The sequence below is a fragment of the Nannospalax galili genome, unplaced genomic scaffold (assembly GCF_000622305.1).
Source record: "Nannospalax galili isolate Female #2095 unplaced genomic scaffold, S.galili_v1.0 scaffold43, whole genome shotgun sequence".
In the NCBI taxonomy this organism is placed as follows: Eukaryota; Metazoa; Chordata; class Mammalia; order Rodentia; family Spalacidae; genus Nannospalax; species Nannospalax galili.
The window spans coordinates 6425152-6449264 of record NW_008353342.1 but is presented as its reverse complement, the minus strand read 5'-3'; the positions used below and the strand labels follow the sequence as shown (position 1 = coordinate 6449264).

Sequence of the window (24113 nt, the reverse complement as noted above, 5' to 3'; positions counted from 1 at the left end):
TAGTCAGAGATTTGGGCTGCAGAGAATTGGGCTGCAGAGAATTGGGTTGCAGACAATAAAGCTGTAGCACAGACTGAGCCGAGTCTGAGTCTTGTGTCACTACCTGCAGCCCAATCTCTCCGGGGGGCGCACTCCCTCGTTACCGACTCACGGACATCCTAGCTTTCGCCGTCTCCGTACTCTTCCCTGCGTGGTTCTGTGGCCAGGAACCTCGCATCCTGAGGAATAGTATACGGGTGAAATAGAGATGGGATTTCGGCTGAACAATGCTTCAGTAGCAGAGGAAGCTGTCAGCACCAGACTCGGGAAAAGCCTGCGGGGCATCCGCAGCCAGGCCAGAGACGCCTGTGGCCTGTGGCCAGACCCGCCAGCGACTAGCCAGGTGTGGCAGAGGCCCCGAGATCCAGGGGCCCGGAGCGACCCCGAGATATCCACACACACCACGCCTGAGACCCATAGAGACACGGAGAAGCCAACAGGACCAGACCAGCTTTCCTCCAGACGCACGGCAGGAGAGCGGGCGCACACCTGCGGATCCGCCCTGCAATCCTGAGAGTGCGCGCAGGGACCCGAGCTCCCAGAGAAAGCGCACGCCCCACACCAAGGAACTCACTGAATCTCCAGTGTAACAAATTTTAAAAGCACCCAAGCGGAAGCCTGGTGCTTTATGAAAAGGAACCAGCTGACCTCAGATCGTAACTATAGCTTAATGCCAGAAGATAGTATTAACTACTAAGTCTTGTGCTAAGAGAAAAAAATACACGTTATAGAATTTATACAAAATTTTTATTACATTATTTGTACGTGTGTGTGTGTGTTGTGAGGTGTACGTGCGCGCACGCACTGGCATGTGGACCATGGCATGTACATGCATACCATGGCACAAGTGTGGAGGACAAAGGACAACTTTCGAGAATTGGTTCTCTCCTTCTCCCCTTGTGGAACCTAAGGATAAAACTCAGATCATCAGGCATGACAACCTTTACCCACTGAGCCATCTCACCAAACCCAGAGAATGATTTTTTAAGCCAGAATGTCACTTATGAGTTACAAAAATAAGAACACAAATACTTACAAATTCAAAACATGAATCACCCATATTTTGGGCAAAAAGTAATTATAGACAGAAGGATAAGAAAATCCAAAACAGCTACACTTGGAGGGAGGCAGCGCATACTGAAACCAGCTATAAGAACCTGCTTACTAAATAGGATCAACACCCACTCTATGGTGACCAAGTGCTTGTTTTGATAACTATCACTTTCTTTTATGCCAAATGACAGACATTATACAGCACATGTTAATTTATTCATAATATACTATTATGCACTTTTATTGTTCTATTTTATAAAATCATACTTGCCTCACTCTGATCTCCTGCAGTTTCAGGCGCAGGCACAGACAGGCACATTCTCGCACACATACACACACAACCCACAGACACAGGCACCCAAGTTTCTCATTTTATGAACACGTTATTAAAGATCTTGCAAGAAACCAGCAGAGTAACAGACACCATTTATCTCTAGAGCTTTGTCCAATTTCTCAAACATGTATGGGAAAATAAATCCATGTGAGGTGTTTCTTAACATTGAACTTTTTAGTACTGATTCACTACTCAATAACCCGAGCGTGTTCAGGCTTGGTTTTAAGTGCTCTGTTCATTCTGTTACAGGTCTGCTGTAACCGCATGTATTACAACCTTTCCAGGTCTCCTAATGCTCAAAGGCAGGGGGTAGTATCCAGAACTATATTTTATTCTAAGCTCTAGGAGTCTGTTCTCATAATGGCAGAACAGTTATGGAACTGGCTTTGAATGTCAGATACTAGACTGTCATTATTTTTTTAATTGCTTCATTTTTAACCTTAAAAAGACAATAAAATGTCTCTGAAAACAATAGCTCAAAAGTCTTGTGTGTTAAAAATAATTACCTTAAACACATTATATGATCGTGTACTATAACTGTTCTACATAATGTAATGACCAAACAGTAAAATGTACATAATTCAGAAGTTTCCCAGATTGTTTTATGAGCAAAATGAAAAGAAAATGTACTTACTCTTACTCCACATTAGATACAAATATTTTCTTAAAAAAATATTTAAGTCTGTATAACAATCTATAGAACAGTGTGATTAGAGGAGAAAATAAAATTCTGGCAACAGTAATGATTATAATATAGCTTCTTTAGTGGTAACAATAAAGGGAAGATTTTTCTATAATCTACCATATGATCACAAAAACACCTCTCTACGAATGTCATAGTAGCTAGACTGCTAACGGACAAACCCCACAAACAATCCACATGCTTACACACCATGTGGATTATTCAAAAGTCAATCAAGCTGGATTGCTGGGATAATTACAGGCAAATCTACAGTTACTTAACAGTGAAGGAGAAAACTGACTCCTTTATCCTGTAACCTCCACACACAAGGGCATTCACACACAGTAAATAAATGTTTAAAAAAAATAAAAAAGGTATTAACTAGCTAAAAACAGCTGCAATTTAATTCAAGTGTTTAGATGAATTAGACAGGGAGTGTGCTTTTGTTCTCCCATTGCCCCTAATGGTAAGACAAGTTCTGGAGGCCCCCTTCAGGCATTGCTTCTAACTACTTTTGCTCCACTAACTTACTCACTCTAACTTAATGGCTCTTCTTAATCTTATTCCATCTCCAACAGTTCAATCAGCACATCTTAAATGTCCAAAATTTATCTTATCTCACTAGGTACAAAAATCAATCATATTGGGGCCAGAGAGATGCTTAGGGGTTTAGAGCACTGGCTGCTCTTGCAGAGGACGTGGTACACAAATATACACACATACACAGAATAAACTAAGTAAATCTTTAAAAAAATACCGCTGAAGATATTTAATTATTGTTGCTGCTGCTTTTATCAATTTGGTTTTATTTTGAGACAGGGTCTCACTATATAGCCCAGGCTGGTTCTTAACTGATGGTCCTCCTGCCTCATTCTCCTGGATGTTAAGAATATGGGCACAGACCACCACATCCCACTTTTAATAAAAAATATGAGGTCAGCAAGACGGTTCAGCATGCAAATCTTGCCACTAAACCTGATGACTTAAGTTTGATCCCCAGTGCTCACACAATGGTAGGAGAGAACATGGCATGAACACACCCAAACATAAATACACATGGACACACACATGGTTAAAAAAAAAAAAAAATCAAGTCAAAAATCTCTGTGCCTTCCTTGTGCCTAATCTACATAGATTTTTGGATCCTAAATCCAAATAGATTTTTCCCTGAGATATGGTTAAGTATCGGATCATTAAACAGGAGCAAATCCCACATTGGTATACCAAAGCTGGTCATTTTATACATGGCTATGAATTATTAGACAATGATAGCTTTCTTTATTCCTGAAAAGAATCTTTGATATGGTAAAAGGTCTTATTTTTCAGCTCAAAATACAAGAGGAAAAGCTGTTTATACTGAGTCCAAATCTACCCACACTGCTCTCCTCAAGGTCTAGGTGCTCTAAGTCTACAACTCCCAGGGTCCACATTATCCTGGCCTCCTGGCTACCTAGACAAAGTTCTTATAATGCTTTCTTCACCTGGCCTCCAGGACACACTCCTCTTACTCTGCTACCACTCCTCTCTCCTGTGCTAGTCACCTCTCAGAGTCCTGATTTTTAAGTGTCACACAGAAACAAGATCAATTCCCAGTCCTCACTTTTTCTCTAAGTACAGTAGGTGTGGGCAAACTTCCTACTGGTTAAATCTGACTACATCCATTCATTTACTGCCTGTAGTTGCTTTTGCAATAAAAGCAAAGCTCAGATGTTCTCCCAGTAATGGTTCTACCTAATGATTTTACAATGGTGTGAAAACAATATAAAATCAGTAGAAGCTAGACTTCAAAGTATCTTTTCCAAGGACATCAGGACATGGTAGCAAACTATCTCCTGATGGTGGCCAGTGAGCAGTACTTCCTAGTCACCTATATTACAACCCAGTCAGATACATGAGTGATAGTATTTTTCAACCTATAGAAGTACTGGATTATTGGGACAAACTCCTATCATAAGTAAGTCAGACCCAATGCCCACAAAAACCAAAATTTACTATCTGGCCTTGAGAGTCTGTAAGCCCCTAGTCAACAGAATCTCAGATATAAGACAAACAAATGGAAGAAAAAAAAAAAAAACCTTCAATTTTTCTCATTCTTTAAATATATTACTTAACAGCTTACACCTAAGGCTAAAACTCCTAGAGCACCTCTTCTATTTGAATTGATTCTTTTAAAAGAGACCACTGGGGCTGAAGAGATGGCTTAGTGATTAAGAGCACTGACTGCTCTTGCAGAGGACCCAGGTTCGATTTTAAGCACCCACATGGTGGCTAACAACCATCCATAATTCTAGTTCCAAAGGATCCAATGCCTATGCCTTCTTCTAGCCTCCACAGGCACTACATGGCATGGATGCACTTGCACACATACAGGCAATACACTCATACATATAAAACAAAAACCACAAAAACCCACTATACCCATTCCATTTCTATCGAAACCATCCCAACGCAAATCACAGCTTCTTAATTTTAAGCAGCGCTAAGTCACTCAGAGTAACCCTGCTTCTCCATTTGATTCCCAGCGCCTCAAGGGACTGTAAGAGTATGGGAAGGACGGGTAAGAAAACATACCAAAAGAACATTTTTCTGAATTCTGAATCATTCTGAAGCTATTCCTTTAATTTTTCATTTAGATTGCTTTAAAAGATTTTATCTTTCGCATAGCTGATGGTGACACTGTATAATATTAAGTTTGATAATACCATTATTACATTACCTTAGTATATATCTTTTATCAGCACCAAGAACACATCAAATTATGCCCAGTGATTCATCAATCAATTATATAACGACTCAAGTTCCTGTCAAAAAGCAAGGCAGAGGTTCCAGGTAGCAAAGGCAGAGCAGGGTGGTTGGCAAAAAGGAATACAGAAACTAAAAATCAGCAGTATGCTCCTGGAATGAGCCCTGCAGCTCCAGGATGTCCCTGGAGTACACTCCTAATATGAGGCCGCATTTTGAGCTCTACAGCATGCGTGGAGCTTGAAGAGGATAAAAATATGGTAGGTGAAGTGGAACCAGAGAATGGAACATGGAGAAATAGGGAGAGAAGCCATGGGTGAAGCAGGCTGGAGGGGCACTGAGGAAGGCATCTGCCACCACTGTACCTAGGTGGGCTTGGCTAACGATAACACAAATAAAAAAGGGTTAAAGACGTAAATAGTAAGTTTCAAAATAAAATCCTGTTGACACTGGTCTTGGTGATAATTTTGTGGGCATGACACCAGAAGCACAAGCAACAAAAATCAAAATAAGTGGAACTGCCTTCTATGCAAAAAATAAAAATAAAAACAAAACAAAATGGAGGGGGGGCATACAGAATGGGAGAAAATGTTTTCAAGTTGAATACCTGATAAATTCCAAATATCTAAAAGGAATGCCCACTTATGCATGTACATATAACCAAAGGAAATCAAATTAGGTTACCTGTGCCCCAGAGTCAATGCAGCATTGTTCACAAAGAATGGGAACAACCCAAGTAGCCACCAAGGAATGATCACAAATAAAATACAATGCATAGATAATATTCACCCACAAAAGTTAAAAAAAAAAAAGATTTTTGCCATTAACACAGACAAACGGAAGAGATTATTCTAAGTAAAAGAAGACAGGAAATCAAGTATTACAATTCCACTTATACATGGAAGCTATGGTTGAACTTACAGAACAGAGAAAATAGCTAGGTCAGGTTGGAGAGATGTTGGTCAAAGGACATACACTTTCAGTTTTAACATAGTAACAAGTTCTGACAATCTTATGTAAGAAAACAGTGATATATGTGGTAATTTGTCCATTATACAATATATCCACTACACTGGAAACCTCCTCTCTTGGTCAATTAAATAGTCTACAATTTAAAAATCCTGGGTACTAGAGAGCTGGCTCAGCAGTTAAGAGCACTGGCTGCTCTTGGAGAGGACCTGGGTTCAATTCCCAGCACCCACATACTAACAAACATCCATAACTCCAGTTCCAACACCCTCTTCTGACCTCCACAGGCATTGCAGGACACAGGTGCACTTACATATATGCAATATATAAGGCAATACACTCATACACATAAAATAAAATATTTTAAAATCCTACAACTATTATTATACATCTTAAATTTTTAAACATTTAAAAAAAATTTAAGTATATAAGCCGGCTGGCTGCATGTGTAAATGTGCACTTGTGTTGTGCAATGCCCACAGACGTAAGAGGACATCAGATTCCCTGAACTGGAGTTACAAATTGTTAGCTGCCAAGTGGGTGGTGGGATTAGAACCCAGGTCTTCTGAAAGAACAACCAGTGCTCTTAACTGCTGAACCATTTCTTCAGCCTGACCTCAAATCTTTTGAAACAAAAATAACAAAACTAGAAAATTTCCACCCAAATGTAAAACTAAAAAAACCAATTAATAAAAAAACTACTGACTTAGAAGCCTTTTCAAGAAAATAAGCACAGAACTACCACATCTATTGTTTAAGATCGTGTCCCTTAAAATTAGTAGGCACTAGATAGATTAAAACAGTAGCTATTTACTAAATAAAAAGCTTGCTAACAGGAAAACAATATAATATAGCATTCCAAAATAGCACAATTCACATCTATGCTACTAATTGAGTGTTAATGTAAAACAATTCACAATTTCTGTGACAAACACCCGTACTCAAGTTTTTCCCAGAAAGTAGTTTGTAGAAATCTTTACAATATCATAGGTATCTTTCTATCATTTGACTCAACTATATTCCCAAGGTTCTTTACTGTTTGTTCCAAGTGACAACAGCTCACTAAGAATTTAAAGGATCCTGAGAGCTAAGAACTGTAAATGGGTCTTATTGATCTTATTAGAAGAAGGTTTACAGTCAGACCTCCATATCTAGGGATTCCGTTATCTAAGAAGTCAACCAATTATGGTTCGAAAATATTGGGGGGAGGAGGTCAGTGAGGTGGCTCAGCAGATGAGGTTGGGTTTGATCCCAAGGCCCACAGTGGAGACAGCCAATTCCCAAAAAGTTGTCCTCTGATCCCCCACAGGCACACACTATGGCATACTCAAATCATAGACATAGTAAATGATTTTTTTAATGAGGGGAGGTACGCAGCACTGAACATGCATGCAGACTTTTTCCTGCCACTATTCTCAACAATACAGCATAACTACATACATAACGGTTGCCTCGTACGGCATATAAACAACCTGCAAGTGATTTGAAATATATGGGAAAATGTGTGTAGATTATGTGCAAACACTATGCCATTTTCTATAAAGGTTTGGCAGATGTATATGAAAGGGTCACACAACCAATCTCCCCAGGAATACTGAGATAAGTATACTACTCCATACTTTAAGGGCCCTGCATTACCAAGGCCCGAACTTAAAATGTCTATCCCGTATGTCCTAGTTTGTTTCTCCATTGCTGTGACAAAACACTCGACCAATACCAACTTGGGGAGGAAAGAGTTTATTTAGCTTACATCTCCTGGGTCACAGTTCATCCGGGAGCCCAAGGTAGGAACTCCGGACAGGAACCTGGAGGCAGGAGCTGGAGCACAGGCCATGGAGGAATGCTGCTTACTGGCTTGCTCCCCTGGCCCCTGCTCAGCCTGCTTTCTTATGCAACACAGGCCCACCTGCCCGGGGTGGCACCACCCACAGTGGGCCAGGCCCTCCCACATCATTCATCAAGAAGATGTCCCTCAGATATGGCCACAGGCCAGTCCAATAGAAGCAATTCCCCAACTGAGGCTCCCTCAAGCCAGGTGTGTCAAGTTGACACTAAAGCTATCCAGCACAAGTATCTCCTACCAATAATCATACAATGGAATTTAATTCTTACTTTCTGAATTCCAATGCAATTCCTAAATCATGTGACAGCAAAGTGGTTTGCAAACTTCTGTGTGCAAATTAGCATAACATTGGAGAGCATGGTAAATGTACAGTCATCAAGGTTCCACCACCACAATTTTTTATCTATTGTGCTCTTGTGTAAGAAATGAATGGTATTCAAACACCAAGCAATTCTGGAGCACAAAGTTCAGAAACCAAACTTGGGGGGAAAAAAATGGTAAAATGTTACTGACTATGCCAAAACTTAAAGGGAAGAGGGCACCCTGCCTCTCTGACATTAGGTAAACTAAAATGCACACTGAAAAATTAACAAGACTTAAATATAAGATCATTGATTTTATTTCATAATATACATTAACTTTTTATTACACACAAAAGGCTTCAAAACACCTTAAGTAATTACATGGATTTCCTCTCCAAGATATGTTAAGTCCTCTAGGGAGAGGGGAGAAAAGATATCTAAGTCCCAGGTAGAGGGAGAGATTCAAGAGAAACCAAGCTTTTGAACACTCTGTTCCTGCTACTAATACTAAATATGGTTAACATGTATGTCACTGTAATCCTTTTGATTATTTCATTTCAATAAATTGTTACTGCTCTCTAAACATTATTATTAATCACAGGCTTTATCATTTCCAAAAGTCTTAACCCTGAAACCCGAGAAACCCTGGGAAATGCACAGTGTCTGAACATTAGTGCATATGTATACCAGGGGGCCGTATGGCAAGGAGCAGTGTCAGACAGGAGACCTCTGTTGAGTGGTTCGTCAGAGTGGTCCAAGAGACTCCCAAAATAACATAGGCTGGTTATCTCTCAGAACTAGAAAATAAGACCCTACTGCTAAAGACAGGACATACTTCAGATATAGTACTTTGAACAATGGGCCAGGAACTAACCTGGAAGCCTTTTACCTGAAGTTTAGCCCTTATAATATGCAAACTCTAAAGGGGGCAGGGGGGAATCAATCAATGGTCCAACCCAGTCCTAAACCACCACTACAGCAAACTACTTTTATTGGTGCAGAGGTGGCACTGTTATCTGGGGGGTAATCAACCTATCTAATTGAACTTAAAGCCCTTTCAATGGGAGTAAACTCATGGGTGGCACTGTAAACAGCCAAATGCACATGGCTGAAGAGGACATAGATCCTACAGAAAAACCCTATCTCTTGTCAGATCTCTAGACAAATGACATTCTGCTAAATATTGAATCCTTGTATTTATATATAAGCATACCGTACACCACTCATCAAAAAAGCTTCTTTTTGCAACAGATGGAAGCTACTTCAGAATCCCACAATTGGTCAGACACAGAGAATATACGTCTGAGAGATGCCCAGTCCTACGTGACACATCTACAGCTGAACCTCTACACCTAAGGCTCATGAAACAGCGGAACGAGTAGAGAAAACTAGTACATTCCTCAACTCTCACCAGTGAAGTTTCCTATACAACAGAGTGTGATGAACAAACACAGAAGGCCACAAAAGGCCCAAGTTTTAAAGAATAGAAAACTAAAGAGTATGTGTCCCTGGATAGGACCCCTATATTGAACCTCACCCACCCATGGCTCAGAAACCACTGCTGAAGAGAAGGCAGAAAGATTGTAAGAACCAGGGCTGGTTCATGAACACAGGGAAGCAGAAGCTTTCAGGACAGTGGAAGCTTGCACATGTGAACTTGTGGCAGTGGTGGCAGAGCGCAGGACCCATGCCAACTCAATTAAACAAGGGCCCAGAGGGGAGCAAGAGAAATGGGTGGTGGGCTGGCCCTAGACTGAGAACTATTGGAGATGGACTGCTACAAGGTGAAGGAGAGTATGCCTTACATACGCTTTCTAGATGGGCTGACTAGACTCTAGTGGATGTATATGTACTGAAGGACAGCTGGGTACAAATATTTGAGTAGCTAGAACTTAACATGTATAGCAGATACATGAGGTCCAGTGGGGGATTGAGAGGGGCATGAATGAGAGAGAGGGTGTCTAAATTTGCTTAAGAACTGCTGTATGAAATGTACAAAAGCTCAATAAAAAATAAATGACAATATTATCTGAGATACTCAGTAACAAGGAAAAACTGTGAGGCAGGAATATAACCTTTACACTCAAAGAATTACAAGGCCAGTGTGGGTGAAGTTCTGTAAGTGGAAAGAAGGTAACGAAGAGGGAGCACACCAATAATAAAGGGTCAGGAGGAATAACAAGCTGCTGCCCGCCTGTGACTCAAGAGCTAAAAGTTACAAAAGCAGCAGACAAGTTAGGAAGGAGGCTCTGTATTACAGGCCTGAAAATGGAAGACATCCTTTTTATCATTTAACAAGTTGCATGTTTGGGGTATTACAATATATTCACAATATTCATTACTGTATATACCACAAATAAATTGTTTAATGATCCTAGGCTGGATTTAGATGGCTAGAGAAAGTAACTTGGAAACTAAAGCCACAAACAAAAAATGCAGAGAGAAATATACAGAAGGGGCTGTCCATGAGACAACCAAAACACCTAGAAAGAACAGCGAACTGAAGCACACAAGAGCCAAACAGTCAGGAAGGATGCAGCTAGCTGCTCCTTGAAATGACTCTACTACTACTCCTAGGGTCAATGGGACTTTTCATAAATGGGGATTCTGGCTTCCGCACAAGGAAGGCATCTTGCTGCCAGAAGTACAATCATCATTTTTGGCAAATTAATGTGCACATTTCTTAAATACACTAGAAAAGGAACTAAATTATACATTAAATCCAACTCTAAAATTTCTACCCTTTTCCATGCAGTTCTGTGCCCATGTGAGAGGCTAGACAGTCTGTCTACTGATGGCTCACTGGAGCCGCACCGCTACTGTGCTGCTAATGACTGAATGCCATCCTCCAACATAAGCCTTGTAAAATTACATTTTATAAAGATATTTAAAGACAAAAGGTTTGGATTCTTGGTATTATGACAGATGATTTTTAAAACTCCTCAATATTGTATGATGGCTATATCCAACAGTTTGAAAAATGAGGAGGGCAGAAGGTTCAGCACTTGCTGCACAAGCCTGACACCCTGAATTCAGTCTCTGGAATCCATGTAAAAGGCAGGAAGAGGAACCTGACTCCACAAAGTTGTCTACCTATACAAACAACAATGTAAGTGCATGCCAACACATACTACCATACACGAGATAACAAATGAAATGAAGTATTGAAAAGAAAAGCGGCCTGCAAGATAGCAGTTAAAGGCACTTGCTTATAATGCAAGAACTAGATTTCGTATCAGAATTATCATTTGCAGCAACAAATAATCATTAGATATATATTTAGGGGAAAAATAATATGCAGATAAATGGCATTTTGCTGGGCACACACTTGTAAGCCGAAGTTTAAGGCCAACCTAGTCCAACAGTTAAATTCTAGGCCAGCTACATACCAAAACTCTAGCTCAAGAAATTCCAAATAGAAAAGGCTAAATGTAATTTAGTCAAAACATTGTTTAGGCTCAACAATGAGGGCACGTCCCATGTAGTCTCACTGCTACCCACAACAGTTATCTTTACTCAAAGATAGGATAAAGCAAAACATGCCTCAAAAATGAGAAATGAAATCAACCGCACAATATCCCACTGTAAATCAAGTAAAAATAAAGCTGTATTTATTAATCAAAGGGCTTGAGCAATTGACACAAATCTTTATACCAAATATTTTTTAAAGTATTTTATTATTTTTATTTTATGTGTATGAATGTATTGCCTGCATGCATGTAGGTGCACCTGTGTTGTGCAGTGCCTGTGAAAGATAGAAGAGGGCATGGAATCCCCTGGAACTGGAGTTATGGGTGGTTGCTAGCTGCCATGTGGGTGCTGGGATTCAGACCACCTGGGTCCTTTGCAAGAGCAGTCATTGCTCTTAAGCAGTAAGCCATCTCTCCAGCCCATCCCAAGTATTTTCAAACACCAAAAGATCATACACAAGGATGAATGCAGCTCAGCAGCAGAGTAATTGCCTAGCATGTGAGGCCTTGGATTTAACTCCCAGCAATACAAAGATACCTAGAATCAAAGAACCCAAAGATATGGAAAGAATATAGTTCCAACAGCCAATAAAAGTAAAAGTTTAACAGAAGAAAGCCAGTAACAATGGTTGATTTACAATTAATGGACCAAGAGATAAAACAAAAATGAAATCACATTTAGGCCTGAATGAAAAATAAGATTATACTTGAACTATGCATTAATACCTATGCAGTATGGGCAAAGCAGCAACATTTCAAAAATTCACTTATTTAACAAATTGGACAATGGTTTATACGGAGCCAAGAGAATCAAGAAAAGGCCATCTTTCAGGCACATGTGAAGTTCAAGGCCACCCTGGGCTACATAACATACTGTCCTAGAAATTAAATAAAAATAAAGCCTGTATCAAATTAAGATAGTCCAAGTATTTTATTCTACTTTTCCAAATGGTCATGTAACAAAAATCTCTTATAATTGGGGCTACAGGGCTTCCTGCTCTTCCAGAGAACCAGAGTTCAGTTCCTAGTACCCACATCAAGTGAATCACTGAGGTCTGTAACTTTAGCTCCAGGGGATCCAGACACCCTCTTCTGGCCTCTCTGGGCAATATACTCAAGTGTGTGTTCATTCTCATTCTCTCTTCTCTCCTCTCTCCCTCTTTTGGAAAAAAACAAAACAAAACAAAAAAAACTAACCAGGTGCCAACACATAACTTTAATCCCAGAACTCCCAGAGAGGCTGACAGATCTGAGTTCCAGGTCAGCTAGGGATACACGGTGAGATTTTATCAAAAAAAAGTCTGTATCTTTAAAAACAGTTTTAATTCTTACTTGTATTTAACCCTGAAAAATTCTTTAATTTTACAGGTCTTTCTCTATCAAAGTCTGTTCCAACTTCCCCAGCTCTTCTCCATCTTTTTTTTTCACCATCAACAGGCAGACTTTTTTATATTCAGAGAGTCTATGAATTTGTTCTTATAAAAAGATTGGCCAGGCATAGTGGCACATGCCTTTAATCCCAGCACTCAGGAGGCAGAGGCAAGTAGATCCCTGTGAGGTCAAGATTGGCCAGGCATAGTGGCACACACCTTTAATCTCAGCACTCGGGAGGCAGAGGCAAGTAGATCTCTGTGAGGTCAAGGCCAGCCTCTGGCTTACATAGCAAGACAGTCAGTTCCAGGCCAGCTAGGGCTATAGGGACCCTGTTTTGTTTTGTTTTTTTAAAAAAAAAAAAAACAAAAAACAAAACCAGACTTTCATATTGCTAGAAAATGCTATGAATGCTACTATAAAAATTAATCATTAGCTGGGCGTGGTGGTGCATGCCTTTAATCCCAGCACTCGGGAGGCAGAGGCAGGCGGATTTCTGTGAGTTCAAGGCCAGCCTGGTCTACACAGTGAGTTCCAGGACAGCTGGGGCTACAGGGAGACCCTTTCTCAAAAACACCAAAAAAAAAAAAAAAAAAAAGTAATCATTAACCTTCCCCAGCTGTAAATTCTGCAACCTACATCTGGCTTGGTGAGATATACACACTCATGCAAAAGTGGCATGAATGTTATGGGAGTAACCATTTTTCTGATTGAACTTAATGATCTCTTTCACAAGATGGAGCCAATACCTAACACTGGTATCAGGCCTAGAAACCTGTGGATAAACATGTCACAGGCCATAGCAGATTGCTTACTACTATTATTCTGCTAAATGGACAAAGTATTAAACTGACTATTAACGACTTGTTATACCAAAGATTAATGCATCTCTCAACTCTGACCACAGAAGCTTCCTCACGCAAATGTTGATTAACACAGAGACCTACAACTTGCCAATGTGCACAAGAGACTGCGGTCTCTCATTCTATTATTCTTAGGGTGCTTATTCCTGAATAGGACACCTATATCAATCCTCTGCCACCCAAGGCTCAGGAATCACTGTGGAAGAGGGGGTGAAAAGACTGTAAGAGCCAGAGGTGGTATATGACCACAAGGAACATATTTTCCAGACAGCTGGGCAGTTGTTCTTATCACAGTAGGCTCTAGTGGACGGACCCCAAACTGAAGACCAACTGGGGACATAGGTTTGACCTGATAGGCCATATTATATATGTATGTGGTTGAGGGGGCATGGGCTAGGGTACAGGTGTGGTGGTCAGAGGACAGCTTTCAGGAGTTGGTTTCTCCATGGGTTCCAGGGATCAAACTTGGGTCACTGGGCTTGTGCAGCAAGTGTTTTTACCTGCTGAATCATCTTGCTGGACCATAAATACTCTTAAGAATAATTTTATAAAATAATCGCTGATACCTAAAGTTAATGGAAATATACTGATGGGTGACTATTTTCAAATATGCAAAAATCAAGTCAAGTTCAGGTTTATCTAAAGCAATGGAAGTTGCAATTACTTAAATTTAGTATATCCACTGGCTTGTCCAGTTGCTAATACCAGCTAGAAACTTCTCTACTGTCAAGGACTAGCTGTGCTACTAGACATCAGGTGTCTTCACTACAGGATTTTAACAGATATTTAATGTGCATATCAATCAAATTATTATCCCTAAGTATAAGAAGGTGACAGGGAAAAAAATTCCTTAATGTCTAAGAAACACATAATATTCATGATCTGGCAAGTGGCCACCCTAATGAGCATATTCCTATAATGTCAAGTTCATAGATCCTCCCATGAAACCTCTCTAGAGCTACAGTTTTAAAATGCCTGAATCAAACCAATGTTTATTTAAGATTCAGTTTTCTAGGCTGCATCCCCTATGCTATGTTTCAGGGGACTCTGATGGTGTCCAATAAGCTTCTCAGGCAATCCGAACACACAGCCACATTTGTTTACCGTTACTCCATACTTGTTATAAGGATATTTTTTTAACTTTTCTATCTATTCCCAAAATCTGTAAATAGCAAACACCTTGGATGGGAACAAATGCCCAAAGAATGTCTCTGTGGCCTTCTGCATGCAACTCTCCCTTGCCAAACTATCTGTTACTTTCCTTTCTAACTTTAAGAAAAGCAGCTGAGTCCTAGGGCTTCTTACCTTACACTTACACTTCAACTGTTCAGTGGCGTGCATGGTATATAATCCCAATACTCACAAGGCTAGTGAATCTGAGGCCACCCTGGGCTACACAGCAAGAGTTCATCTTAAAAAAACAAAATTTAATTTAGGAATAAGAGTAGACCTAATAATTTACAACTGTCACAGTCTACACACTTACCTAAGTACTTTCACATGGTTTTATTTATCCTCAACAATCTTAAGGGAATGGATGGACACACAGGAAAAGATTAAGTAGCATATCTCAGGTCACACATATCTACAAGTATCAAGATTAAACACTGAAAGTAGTTTATGTACTTGAAATGGGACTTCACTCATTAGTTAAGGATAAAGATAATTACATTTCTTTAGTAACTGAAAAAATTTACTCGTCAGTCCCAAGACTGGTTTTCTCAACACCACAAATACCTGTTCAATCTATTATACCAACAGCTTTAAAATGGGGTAATATTAATATAAGATCAAACAATTTTTATAAAGTCTGTAAAGACTATAGAATTTTATATCTGGTATAGAGTATGACCCACAAAAGCTAGTAATTCACTCTAAATAGTAGGATTTGAGACTATTCTTCCTTTATCTGCAATTCCTTTTTATAATGAACATTTTTAGTTTACTAAGAAAATTTTTAGTTTCAAGAAACACTAGGATCCATCAACACGCAACCCTACTTTACAGCAATCAAGCACATAAAAAAATTGTTTTTGCAGAGTATGGTGGTGCACGCCTTTGATCTTAGCACTTGAGAGACAGGCAGGTTACCCAGGGCTGCATGAGACCTGTCTCAAAACAAAATAAACTTACTTAGAGCTAGTACGTAGCTCAGTAGTTAAAGAGTATTTGCCTAATATGTGAAACAATTCTTTAAAATATTTTAATTGAACATACTAAAATTAATTCTACATTTGACTTAAAAATAAGGCTACTAGAGAAGAACACATATGGTTTGCAACTGTGGCTAACACGCTTCCACTCGACAGTGCTGCTCTAGAACCTTGCTACTCATGTGAAGTCAGCAACTGGGACCTTGTTAAGGGCAGTCATGGACTCCTTACGAGAGTTGGTGAACCAGACAAAGCGTGCTAAAGAAATTCCTCACATGATCACTTTAACAGTTATGCTTGAGAAGTATGGCTCCAGAAAACTCCTATTTCATTTCCTGAAATCCCAGCCATCTCAATATTCTTTCCTCTACTTACTGAAATGCTACAAGATTTAGGCACTATTCCAGACACAAAGACTACAAGGTAGAAAAAAAATGAAGAATATAAGGTAGGAAAAAAAAGAAAAAGAAAAGAAAATCACTACCTGTTCTGGTAAAGCTTATTACAGTCCACAGAAGGCAAGCAAAAAAAACTGAAATACAGTTTGTTTTAAAACGATTTGAAAGGTGCAGGTTTGCTCGCTATTGATATTTCAAAGAATAACTAATTTCCATATTAATCTCTGAGCAATTTCCTTTGTGAGAAATACCAGCTGCATCCAACTAAACCAAGCTGTATAGGACTTCACAAAGCACACAGATAACACCTCAAATATCCCCATTTAATTCAACTTTCATCTGATTTCAGTCAACCCTTTGTCCATCATTTTACAGTTATTCATGGATATTTTTCCATGATACTTCCAATGGATACTCACTTCCACAAGAAAACTTCATGACTACATTGAGGTAATGTGTTACAGTGTTATTATAGTGTTAATATATTCCTTAACTAGCAAATATATAAGTAAATATACTATAGTTTTTAATTAGGTTCCTCTTTTAATGTGCTATTGACAATGTTTTCTGAGTACTGTGCTCTGAATTCCATTTCCTATATATCCTTTTGTGCAATGTTACATACACTGGTGACTCTCAGGAATATGTCAAGTTACACCAGAATAACTCTAAGCAAGCATCAGGTCACAAGAGGTACAAGAATGGAACAAAGCAGGGCAAAGGATAAACATTAGAGAGGACAGCTGAAAGATCAGAAAGTACAACAGGCATGGGAAGCCCGAGAGAATGACACTTAAGACATGTAAGTGAAGGAATACACAAGGGGAACGGAGATCAGCCCGGAAAGGAGCACAGTGTACAGAACCCTTGGGCAGAACAAACTTTTTCCATAGGGTCAATATGGAGAAAAGAGTACAAACAAGAGGAAGAGAGACATAAGCAACTAAGGAAACACCAAGACAGGATTTTCTGTATAACTCAAGCAGCAACTCACTGAAAAGGTTAGAAACCTGAGTGGTGTGAACTGAGTGCCTTTATCTAAACCTCTCAGCTAATGTATTTGGGAGATAACCATACGTAGCAAAAAGTTAAAAGTCCATTCAGGGTGCTCTTATGATCAACGTAGAAGTTAGTAGTGAAGATGAAAATGATAACATTCTAAGTATTAGGAAGTGCTTACAGTGAAGTATAATTTGAAGGTAGCAATTTTAATGTATGTTGAAGATACTTTCTACTTTCAACAATTGGAAACTAAAGATTTTAATTAATTTCATGAGGACAATACTTACTGGTTTATTTCAAAGGGCAGATAATAGGATGGGATGAGAATGCAAAGGAGCTTTGAAAACTGTAAAATAGTACATAAACCCTTAATAGGAGACACTGGATATATGAATCATAAACCACCAGGCTTTGGAATTATAGAGAATTAATGGCTCCAGTAGTCAGCAGTGTCCCCAAAGCACCAGCCAATTGTTGTCTTCACTCCAGCAGCACAGTAAACTGATACACCATGCCCAAAACCATAATGCATGCACATATTGCTAGATAAAAATTTCCGGTGTAACACATCTAGGGCTTTTGCTCTATTTATTAGTCACTGAAAACTTATCACCACTATATCTGCTAAGAATTCATTATTTTTCTGTGTGTGCATGCATGTATGTGTGCATGCACATGCGCTCTAAAATTAAAAAACAAGGACTGAAGAGTAGCAACATTAAAACATTACAACTGCTAACTTGTCTCAGCAGTTCTGAGGTACAGGCAGGAGTTCAAGGCTAGTTTCAGCTACACAGTGAGTTCAAGACCAGCATGGGCTAGATCAGACTGTTTCAAAAAAATAAACTGTTGCTCTGTGGAGCTTGGTGGCTAATACCTGTTGTCCAAGCACTAGAGAGGCTAGGGTAAGAGGATCAAGGCAGAGCTAGGCTACCACAGTGAATTCCCAAATCTTTCTCTAATTACAAAGCATGATCTTTAAAAAAAAAAAAAAAAAACCCTACTTCTTTCTCTCTTTTCATTTTCACAAGACCAAAAAACCTTAGTCAGTAAAATCACTAGGCTATAAAGTTTTTTGAGGGAAAAGTGGTTTCTTCCTAGAAGCTTTTGGCATGCCTTAATGCTAAACTACCTTTTTAAAATATTAAGAATATTTTATTTATTATTATTTTATGTCTATAAGTGTTATTCCTGCATGTAGGTAAGTGCACCCATATCATGCAATGACTGCAGAGGACAGAAGAGGCTGTCAGACCCCTGGAACTGGAGGTATGGACAGTTGTTAGCTGCCATGTGGGTGCTAGATTCGAACCTGGGTCTCCTACAAGAACAGTCAGTGTTCTTAACCGCCGAGCTATCTCTCCAGCCCCTAAACCACCTTTTTAAAACCGAAAACAAGTACCTGGTAACTTGGCCTAGAGTTACATATGAAAATTGTATTAATGCCCACAGTCCTGGCTCTGATATTGCAGAATTAGATAAGACATAAGCACTAATAGAAGCTGAGGATATTAAGACAGAAGCAAAGCTACAAACTAATTCATACTCACTGAATACTATACCATATAAGTTTTCAGTAGACCTATGTTTTACTTGACAGTTTAGAAAATTTCACCAAAGTAGAGAGCTAACTTCTAGACTTACCTGTCAATATTTTTCAATTTTATAAAAGCACTTTTTTTTCCTTATTGCAAAAATAAAAATAGGGCTACTACTGTGCTACCTTCCAACAACATGAGGGTCAAGAATGACTCCATATTTTAAAGTATGAAGAATGCAAAGCATTATTTTATTTAAAATATAAGATCTGAACAACCATAAGGCCACATTTACAATTTATTATTAAATGTAAAAAGAGCTAAACATTTTTCAATTGTATCTAAAAAACCAATGCTCAGTACTGCTCCAAGATGTTAATGTTATCCAAAATGTTCACAATTTTTTGAGTTTTAGACTTTACCAGTTGAGTATGTCTCATCCAAAAATACTTTTGAACATTTTGAGAGGATTTCAGATTTTCTGATGAGGTGTTCAACATATACCAAAAAACCTAGAAATGGAAGACAAAAATACCTTCCCAAAACTCTCCAAAGATATGCAAGACAAAAATTCATTAGATAGCCATAAACTTCTAAAATCTTTAGAAACAATCTTAGTTAACTCTCAAAAGGCAATTTTCATTTCTACTAAAAAAAAAAAAAATTTTTTTTACCAAAGTTCCACAAATTCAGGAACCAATTAAAAAAAATTAAGACATTTCTTCAAACAAGATGCTTCTACTAAATTATTCCAAAGATACTAATTCTTAGGTGCTGGGAAAAACTGAGTATCCTCAAGGTGGCAGCTCTGTGGAACAGCTTTATATGGTGTGCCTACATATAACATACCCTTCATTCCTAAGTTCATTTGTACCATTATTCTTCAGTTTCTTACTAAAATTACACAGAACTCTAAGAATCCTTTCAAGACTTGATTCTTCCTGTTTTTGATGCAATGAAAACATATGCAGACACAGAAATTGTGGAGCATTTCTGTAATCTTCGCAATAAGGGGCGAGGCAGTACAAGGTCAGCCTGAACCAAAAAAGAAAAATTAACTGATTAACTCCAAAGCCCAGGATAAAGATACGATTTTATGGTATCTTTTACTCATTCATGGTATAAAAGACTATGGAGAGATGGGGAGGCCGGAGACATGGCTCAGCAGTAGCTGCTCTTATAGAGCACCTGGGTTCAATTCCCAATACCCACATGGTGGCTAACAACCACCTGTAACTCCAGTTCCAAGGGATCCAACGCCCTCTTCTGGCCTCCATGGACACTGCATGGCATAAGTGCACTTGCTTATGTAAGCAAAACACTCAAAAAAAAGAGAAAATAAAAATTGATAATGTTCTTAAATAATGTAGTGACAGCATCAGTTACCTAACAGACAAAGACAGATAAGCAGCTAAAAGGCCAACTACAAAGTGAGGTCTAATTTAGCAAATGACTAAATTAAAAAAAAATGAGTAGTTCCATTCACAAGCAAATTATTAAAGTATCATCAAGGATACAAATAAAAAGGAAACAAAAGCCAACAGAGTTCATGCATGAAAGAAATGAAAATGAAGTGGAAAAAAAAAATAAAAAAGGCAAGCAGTCCTGATTCCCAAGCATCAAAGCGTTTTAGGAAAAACTTCAAGGCCAAAGATTTATCTTAGCCTGACTTCCAAGTATATCACACAACTGCTGGCAAATACCATATGCCCAATATTTGTTGAATGACTAGGCAACAGAATTTGGGGTGATTATTTCACCTATAAAAGAACTTTTTACCTTACTATAAATGGATGAAAGCATTTACCAAATTTTTCTTATGTCTAAAACAGACTTCTTCCTAGATCTGAGAATACAGTCTAATGGGGGAAGTCATTATAAAAACAACTCGAGGGCCTATTAGATGAGGTGCAATATCCTATTGTTTCAATCACCAAAATGTTAGAAATAGAGCACACTAAAGTACAATTAGCCCTGCCTGCTAAGTTAACATTTAAAATGAATACTAAACAGTGGTTGATAAATAGCATCACCTCAGGTTGTAATGTTAATACGACAGAAAAATTCATCGATAAAACTCATAATAATCATTTAGCTACCCAAGATTTTCTAACGCTTTAATAATGAAACATACCTGCTACTCTTATAAACACATGGTCTATATGCATAAGTAGCATAAAGCTATAGCTATATTCAACAGAGAACACTATTCTCTTCCCATTCAAATTACTCTATCCCAAAGCAATCTTCTGGCCATTAGTAATTCCTCAACCCAGTAATTATATAGAGGCCAATGTTCCTCAATATATGATCACACTGAGTAAAGCTGATTCTAGCCTAAGAGGCAAAAACCAAAAACACAAGGAATCAAAAGATGCAAAATATTTTGTAACAGTAAACAAAGGCAGAGAAGCCAGCTGTCAATAGAAGCAACAGGCCACATGGTACTCTGAGGGTCCCCTCAAGTTTTCAATTAATAATGTGTAATTAAATGTTATCTACTTAATCAACATGAGATCTTATAGTGGAAAACATATACATGTTTTAATTACCTTGATGAAATTAGTTTATTCCTTAATGTAGGCTTTAGAAATGAAATGCTATTTTCATAATTTCTGAGCAAAGTCAGTCTGAAAATTTACTTATTCCAAGGGAATAACTGAAGGGTATCAGCACTGTAAAAAAGAAATAAGGCTAACTTAATCCTCCTCAGCTACATAGCTTGCTTGAGGCCAGCCTGGGCTACATGAGGTCCTATCTCAAAAACAAAACAAGATAAAAAGAAAAAAAGGAGACCACTTTGAAGCTGAATATTTCAATTAAATAGTATTACACTGACAAGACCCTAGAGAATATGGAATGCAAATTTAAATGCTTACAATGAAAGCAAAACCCAGAATTTCTGAATCATAAATGGCCTTTTATAATTGTGGGAACCATTTTTTAAAAACTCTTTAAATGCACAATTCATCAGTATAATTAAGATTTGAAAACTCCTAGGGAATAAACTGAAACAACCATAATTTCAATGGACTGAAATTTTTACTTTAAAAAAGTCAAAGTTCCTTTCCTAGAAAGCTGCTGGGAAACTCTCCATCATTAATAAACACTATTCCTTATTATCAAAAAACACTGGAGTCCATGCTTCTCTCAGCATCCTTTTCCCATGTAACTCACAAATTAAAAGCACAGGTATAAACTCCATGACATTTGTACACAGTAACTTCCTTAAGCTGGAAATTTTATGTACATTGTTTTCTGTAATTCTGCAGCTCAAAGGAAATACATGTGACAGTTTCAGCAAGAAAGCTACTCACCACCTTCCCTTTCTCTAACTCTGTGAGTATGCACATTTTTGGCCTTATTGTGACCTGTGCTGTCACTGTATTTGTTTTCAGGACTATCAGATCTCCGCAACATTTTATTTGGTGGTGAAGGATCTGCGGCGTCTCGCATCTTTTCATGTCTGTGATCACCGCCACTGGGGTGACTCTTTGATGAATACTTAAGTGCCTGTAAAACATCACCCCCCCACAAAAGAGAGAAAAAGTTGAAACTTTAAACCCAACTCTCTTTAAATTACAGATTTTGGTGTATTAACTTCACCCAGTTTTATGTTCACATCAACAAATTATGCTAAAGAGTTATTTTTCAACTCCTGGTCAAATATATTACCAGGAAAAAGAAACCTACTTTACTAATAAACATTAAAAAAAAAAAAAAAACAAGTATATTGACATATTGATCCATCAAAAAATTTTCTGCAACTAATATACAGAGGCACACATAAAATAAGCATGGTTTTGCAACCCTATCAAAAAAAAAATCAGTTTTCACATTTCTTTGATACGCCTAATTTACCAACTCTTTTACAGGCGTGGGAATAATCTTAAACTAAAAATATTGGTGAAAACAAACTGATATATGAGCAATGTTTCTAAGAAAATATAATTCTAAATGAAATGCCTTCAAAATAATGATTTTGTTTTACTCTGCACATCATCTTAAGATGAACATAAATTCATGAGTAATTAACTGGAGAAAATTAATAATCTATCACATACATTTGTATGTATTCTGCAATGTTTTGACAGCAGGGACCCAACCTCCTGCTGGCAACTGGACCTTAAACAACTCATCCTAGACAGTACATGGCTATTGGTTAGAAGTGTGCCTGCTCCTGAGACAGGGTGGCAGCTGCACCTGTATCCCAGCACTCAGAAGACTGAGGAAGGGATGTGGAGGCCAGTCTAGAGAAATTATCTCCAAAGAGAGAGACCTGTTCCTGCTCTTCCATCCTTAAGTGATTAGAGGCATACAGTATTTACTTCTGTTGTCAACAAATAGCTTCCAGCCACACTGAGGGCATTTCTACCCCAATTCCTAAAAACTTCACCTGCAAAACTTTCAGTAAGAATAAGGAACCTAGATACGCAGACCATTTATATTAGAATCAGGCATTCAAGTAGCCAATGACTTAAAATTCTTACCGAAGCAAAAGCAAATGCTTTCCCTTGTAAGGCAATTATTGGCACTAAAAACAACTAAAATTCTAAGAAAGTGAATTACAACTGATTAAGAGCTGTAAATCAGTGAGGTACTTCTCTCCAGCCTTTCACCAACTTTTAATACCTTTAAGCTAACTTTCAGTTCCCCAATAAAATAAATAATATGCCTCTGAAGTCTATCACTAAACCCCCTTTTTTGCACACTCAACCAAATCTGATCTTCCTGGTTCCGAGTAATTTTTTTTTCCTTTAAAAGAACAAAACAAAAACTGAACTTCTTCCAGTCCCCTCTCAAGAAAAGTCACTAAACATTGTTGAAGAGTGCTAAAAGAACCCAACACCAAATTTTAAGCGGACCAGCAGTGCTACTTTCGGATTTGTTGCACGGGAAGGGCCTGTAGCGACTTCTGAAGCCTGCGCTCGAGTGAGCAGCAGTCCCTCCCTTCCCCCTCCGGCCCCTTCAAGTCCCTCCGCCCCGGGCTCCGCTGGTACCTGGTAGGGCTGCGAGTCCCCCCTCCGGTCGTGACAGCTGAAAAACAGTAAGAAGGGCCGTGACATGAGACATCGCGGGAGAGGAAGAAAGCGGATTCCCCCGGCCGCCCCTCCCCGCGGGCTGCCGACCAAACGTACCCGCGGCGCTCCCCGGGCTCCGAGGCCCGGGCTGCGGCCCGCTCCCCCGCCCGTCCGCCCGTTCTTCCGTCCGCCCGCCCGGCCGCGCCTCTCCTTTTTTTTCCCCCCCCCCCCCCGCCGGCCCGGCCCGAAACGAAAAGACGATTTACCCATCACTGAGTCTCTGCTGTTTCCTCGCATACATTACCATCAATGCCCGGCTGTGAGTGTGTGTCG

At 38.9% G+C, this 24113-nt stretch overlaps 2 protein-coding genes across 11 annotated transcripts in view; one reads left to right on the top strand and one right to left on the bottom strand.

The window, feature by feature from the left end:
• The window catches only part of Wac (WW domain containing adaptor with coiled-coil), a 63758-nt gene that overhangs the window by 38860 nt on the left and 785 nt on the right, over positions 1 to 24113 (bottom strand). For 4 of the 10 annotated variants that reach the window (XM_008850558.2, XM_008850559.2, XM_008850565.2 and 1 more), the window contains exons 1-3: positions 24047 to 24107; positions 23760 to 23796; positions 22077 to 22290 (exon numbers count right to left, since the gene is read on the bottom strand). In XM_008850558.2, the coding sequence (XP_008848780.1) occupies positions 22077 to 22290; positions 23760 to 23796; positions 24047 to 24087 (292 nt within the window). In that variant the 5' untranslated portion in view covers positions 24088 to 24107. Of the gene's footprint in view, positions 1 to 22076; positions 22291 to 23759; positions 23797 to 24046; positions 24108 to 24113 lie in introns of those variants that run through there. The other 6 variants (XM_008850560.2, XM_008850562.2, XM_008850566.2 and 3 more) reach the window with 3 other exon arrangements.
• Positions 24090 to 24113, top strand: part of LOC103748011 (translation initiation factor IF-2-like) — a 10533-nt gene continuing 10509 nt past the window's right edge. The window contains exon 1 of the mRNA XM_029554784.1: positions 24090 to 24103. Within this exon, the coding sequence (XP_029410644.1) occupies positions 24090 to 24103 (14 nt within the window). The remainder of the gene's footprint in view (positions 24104 to 24113) is intronic.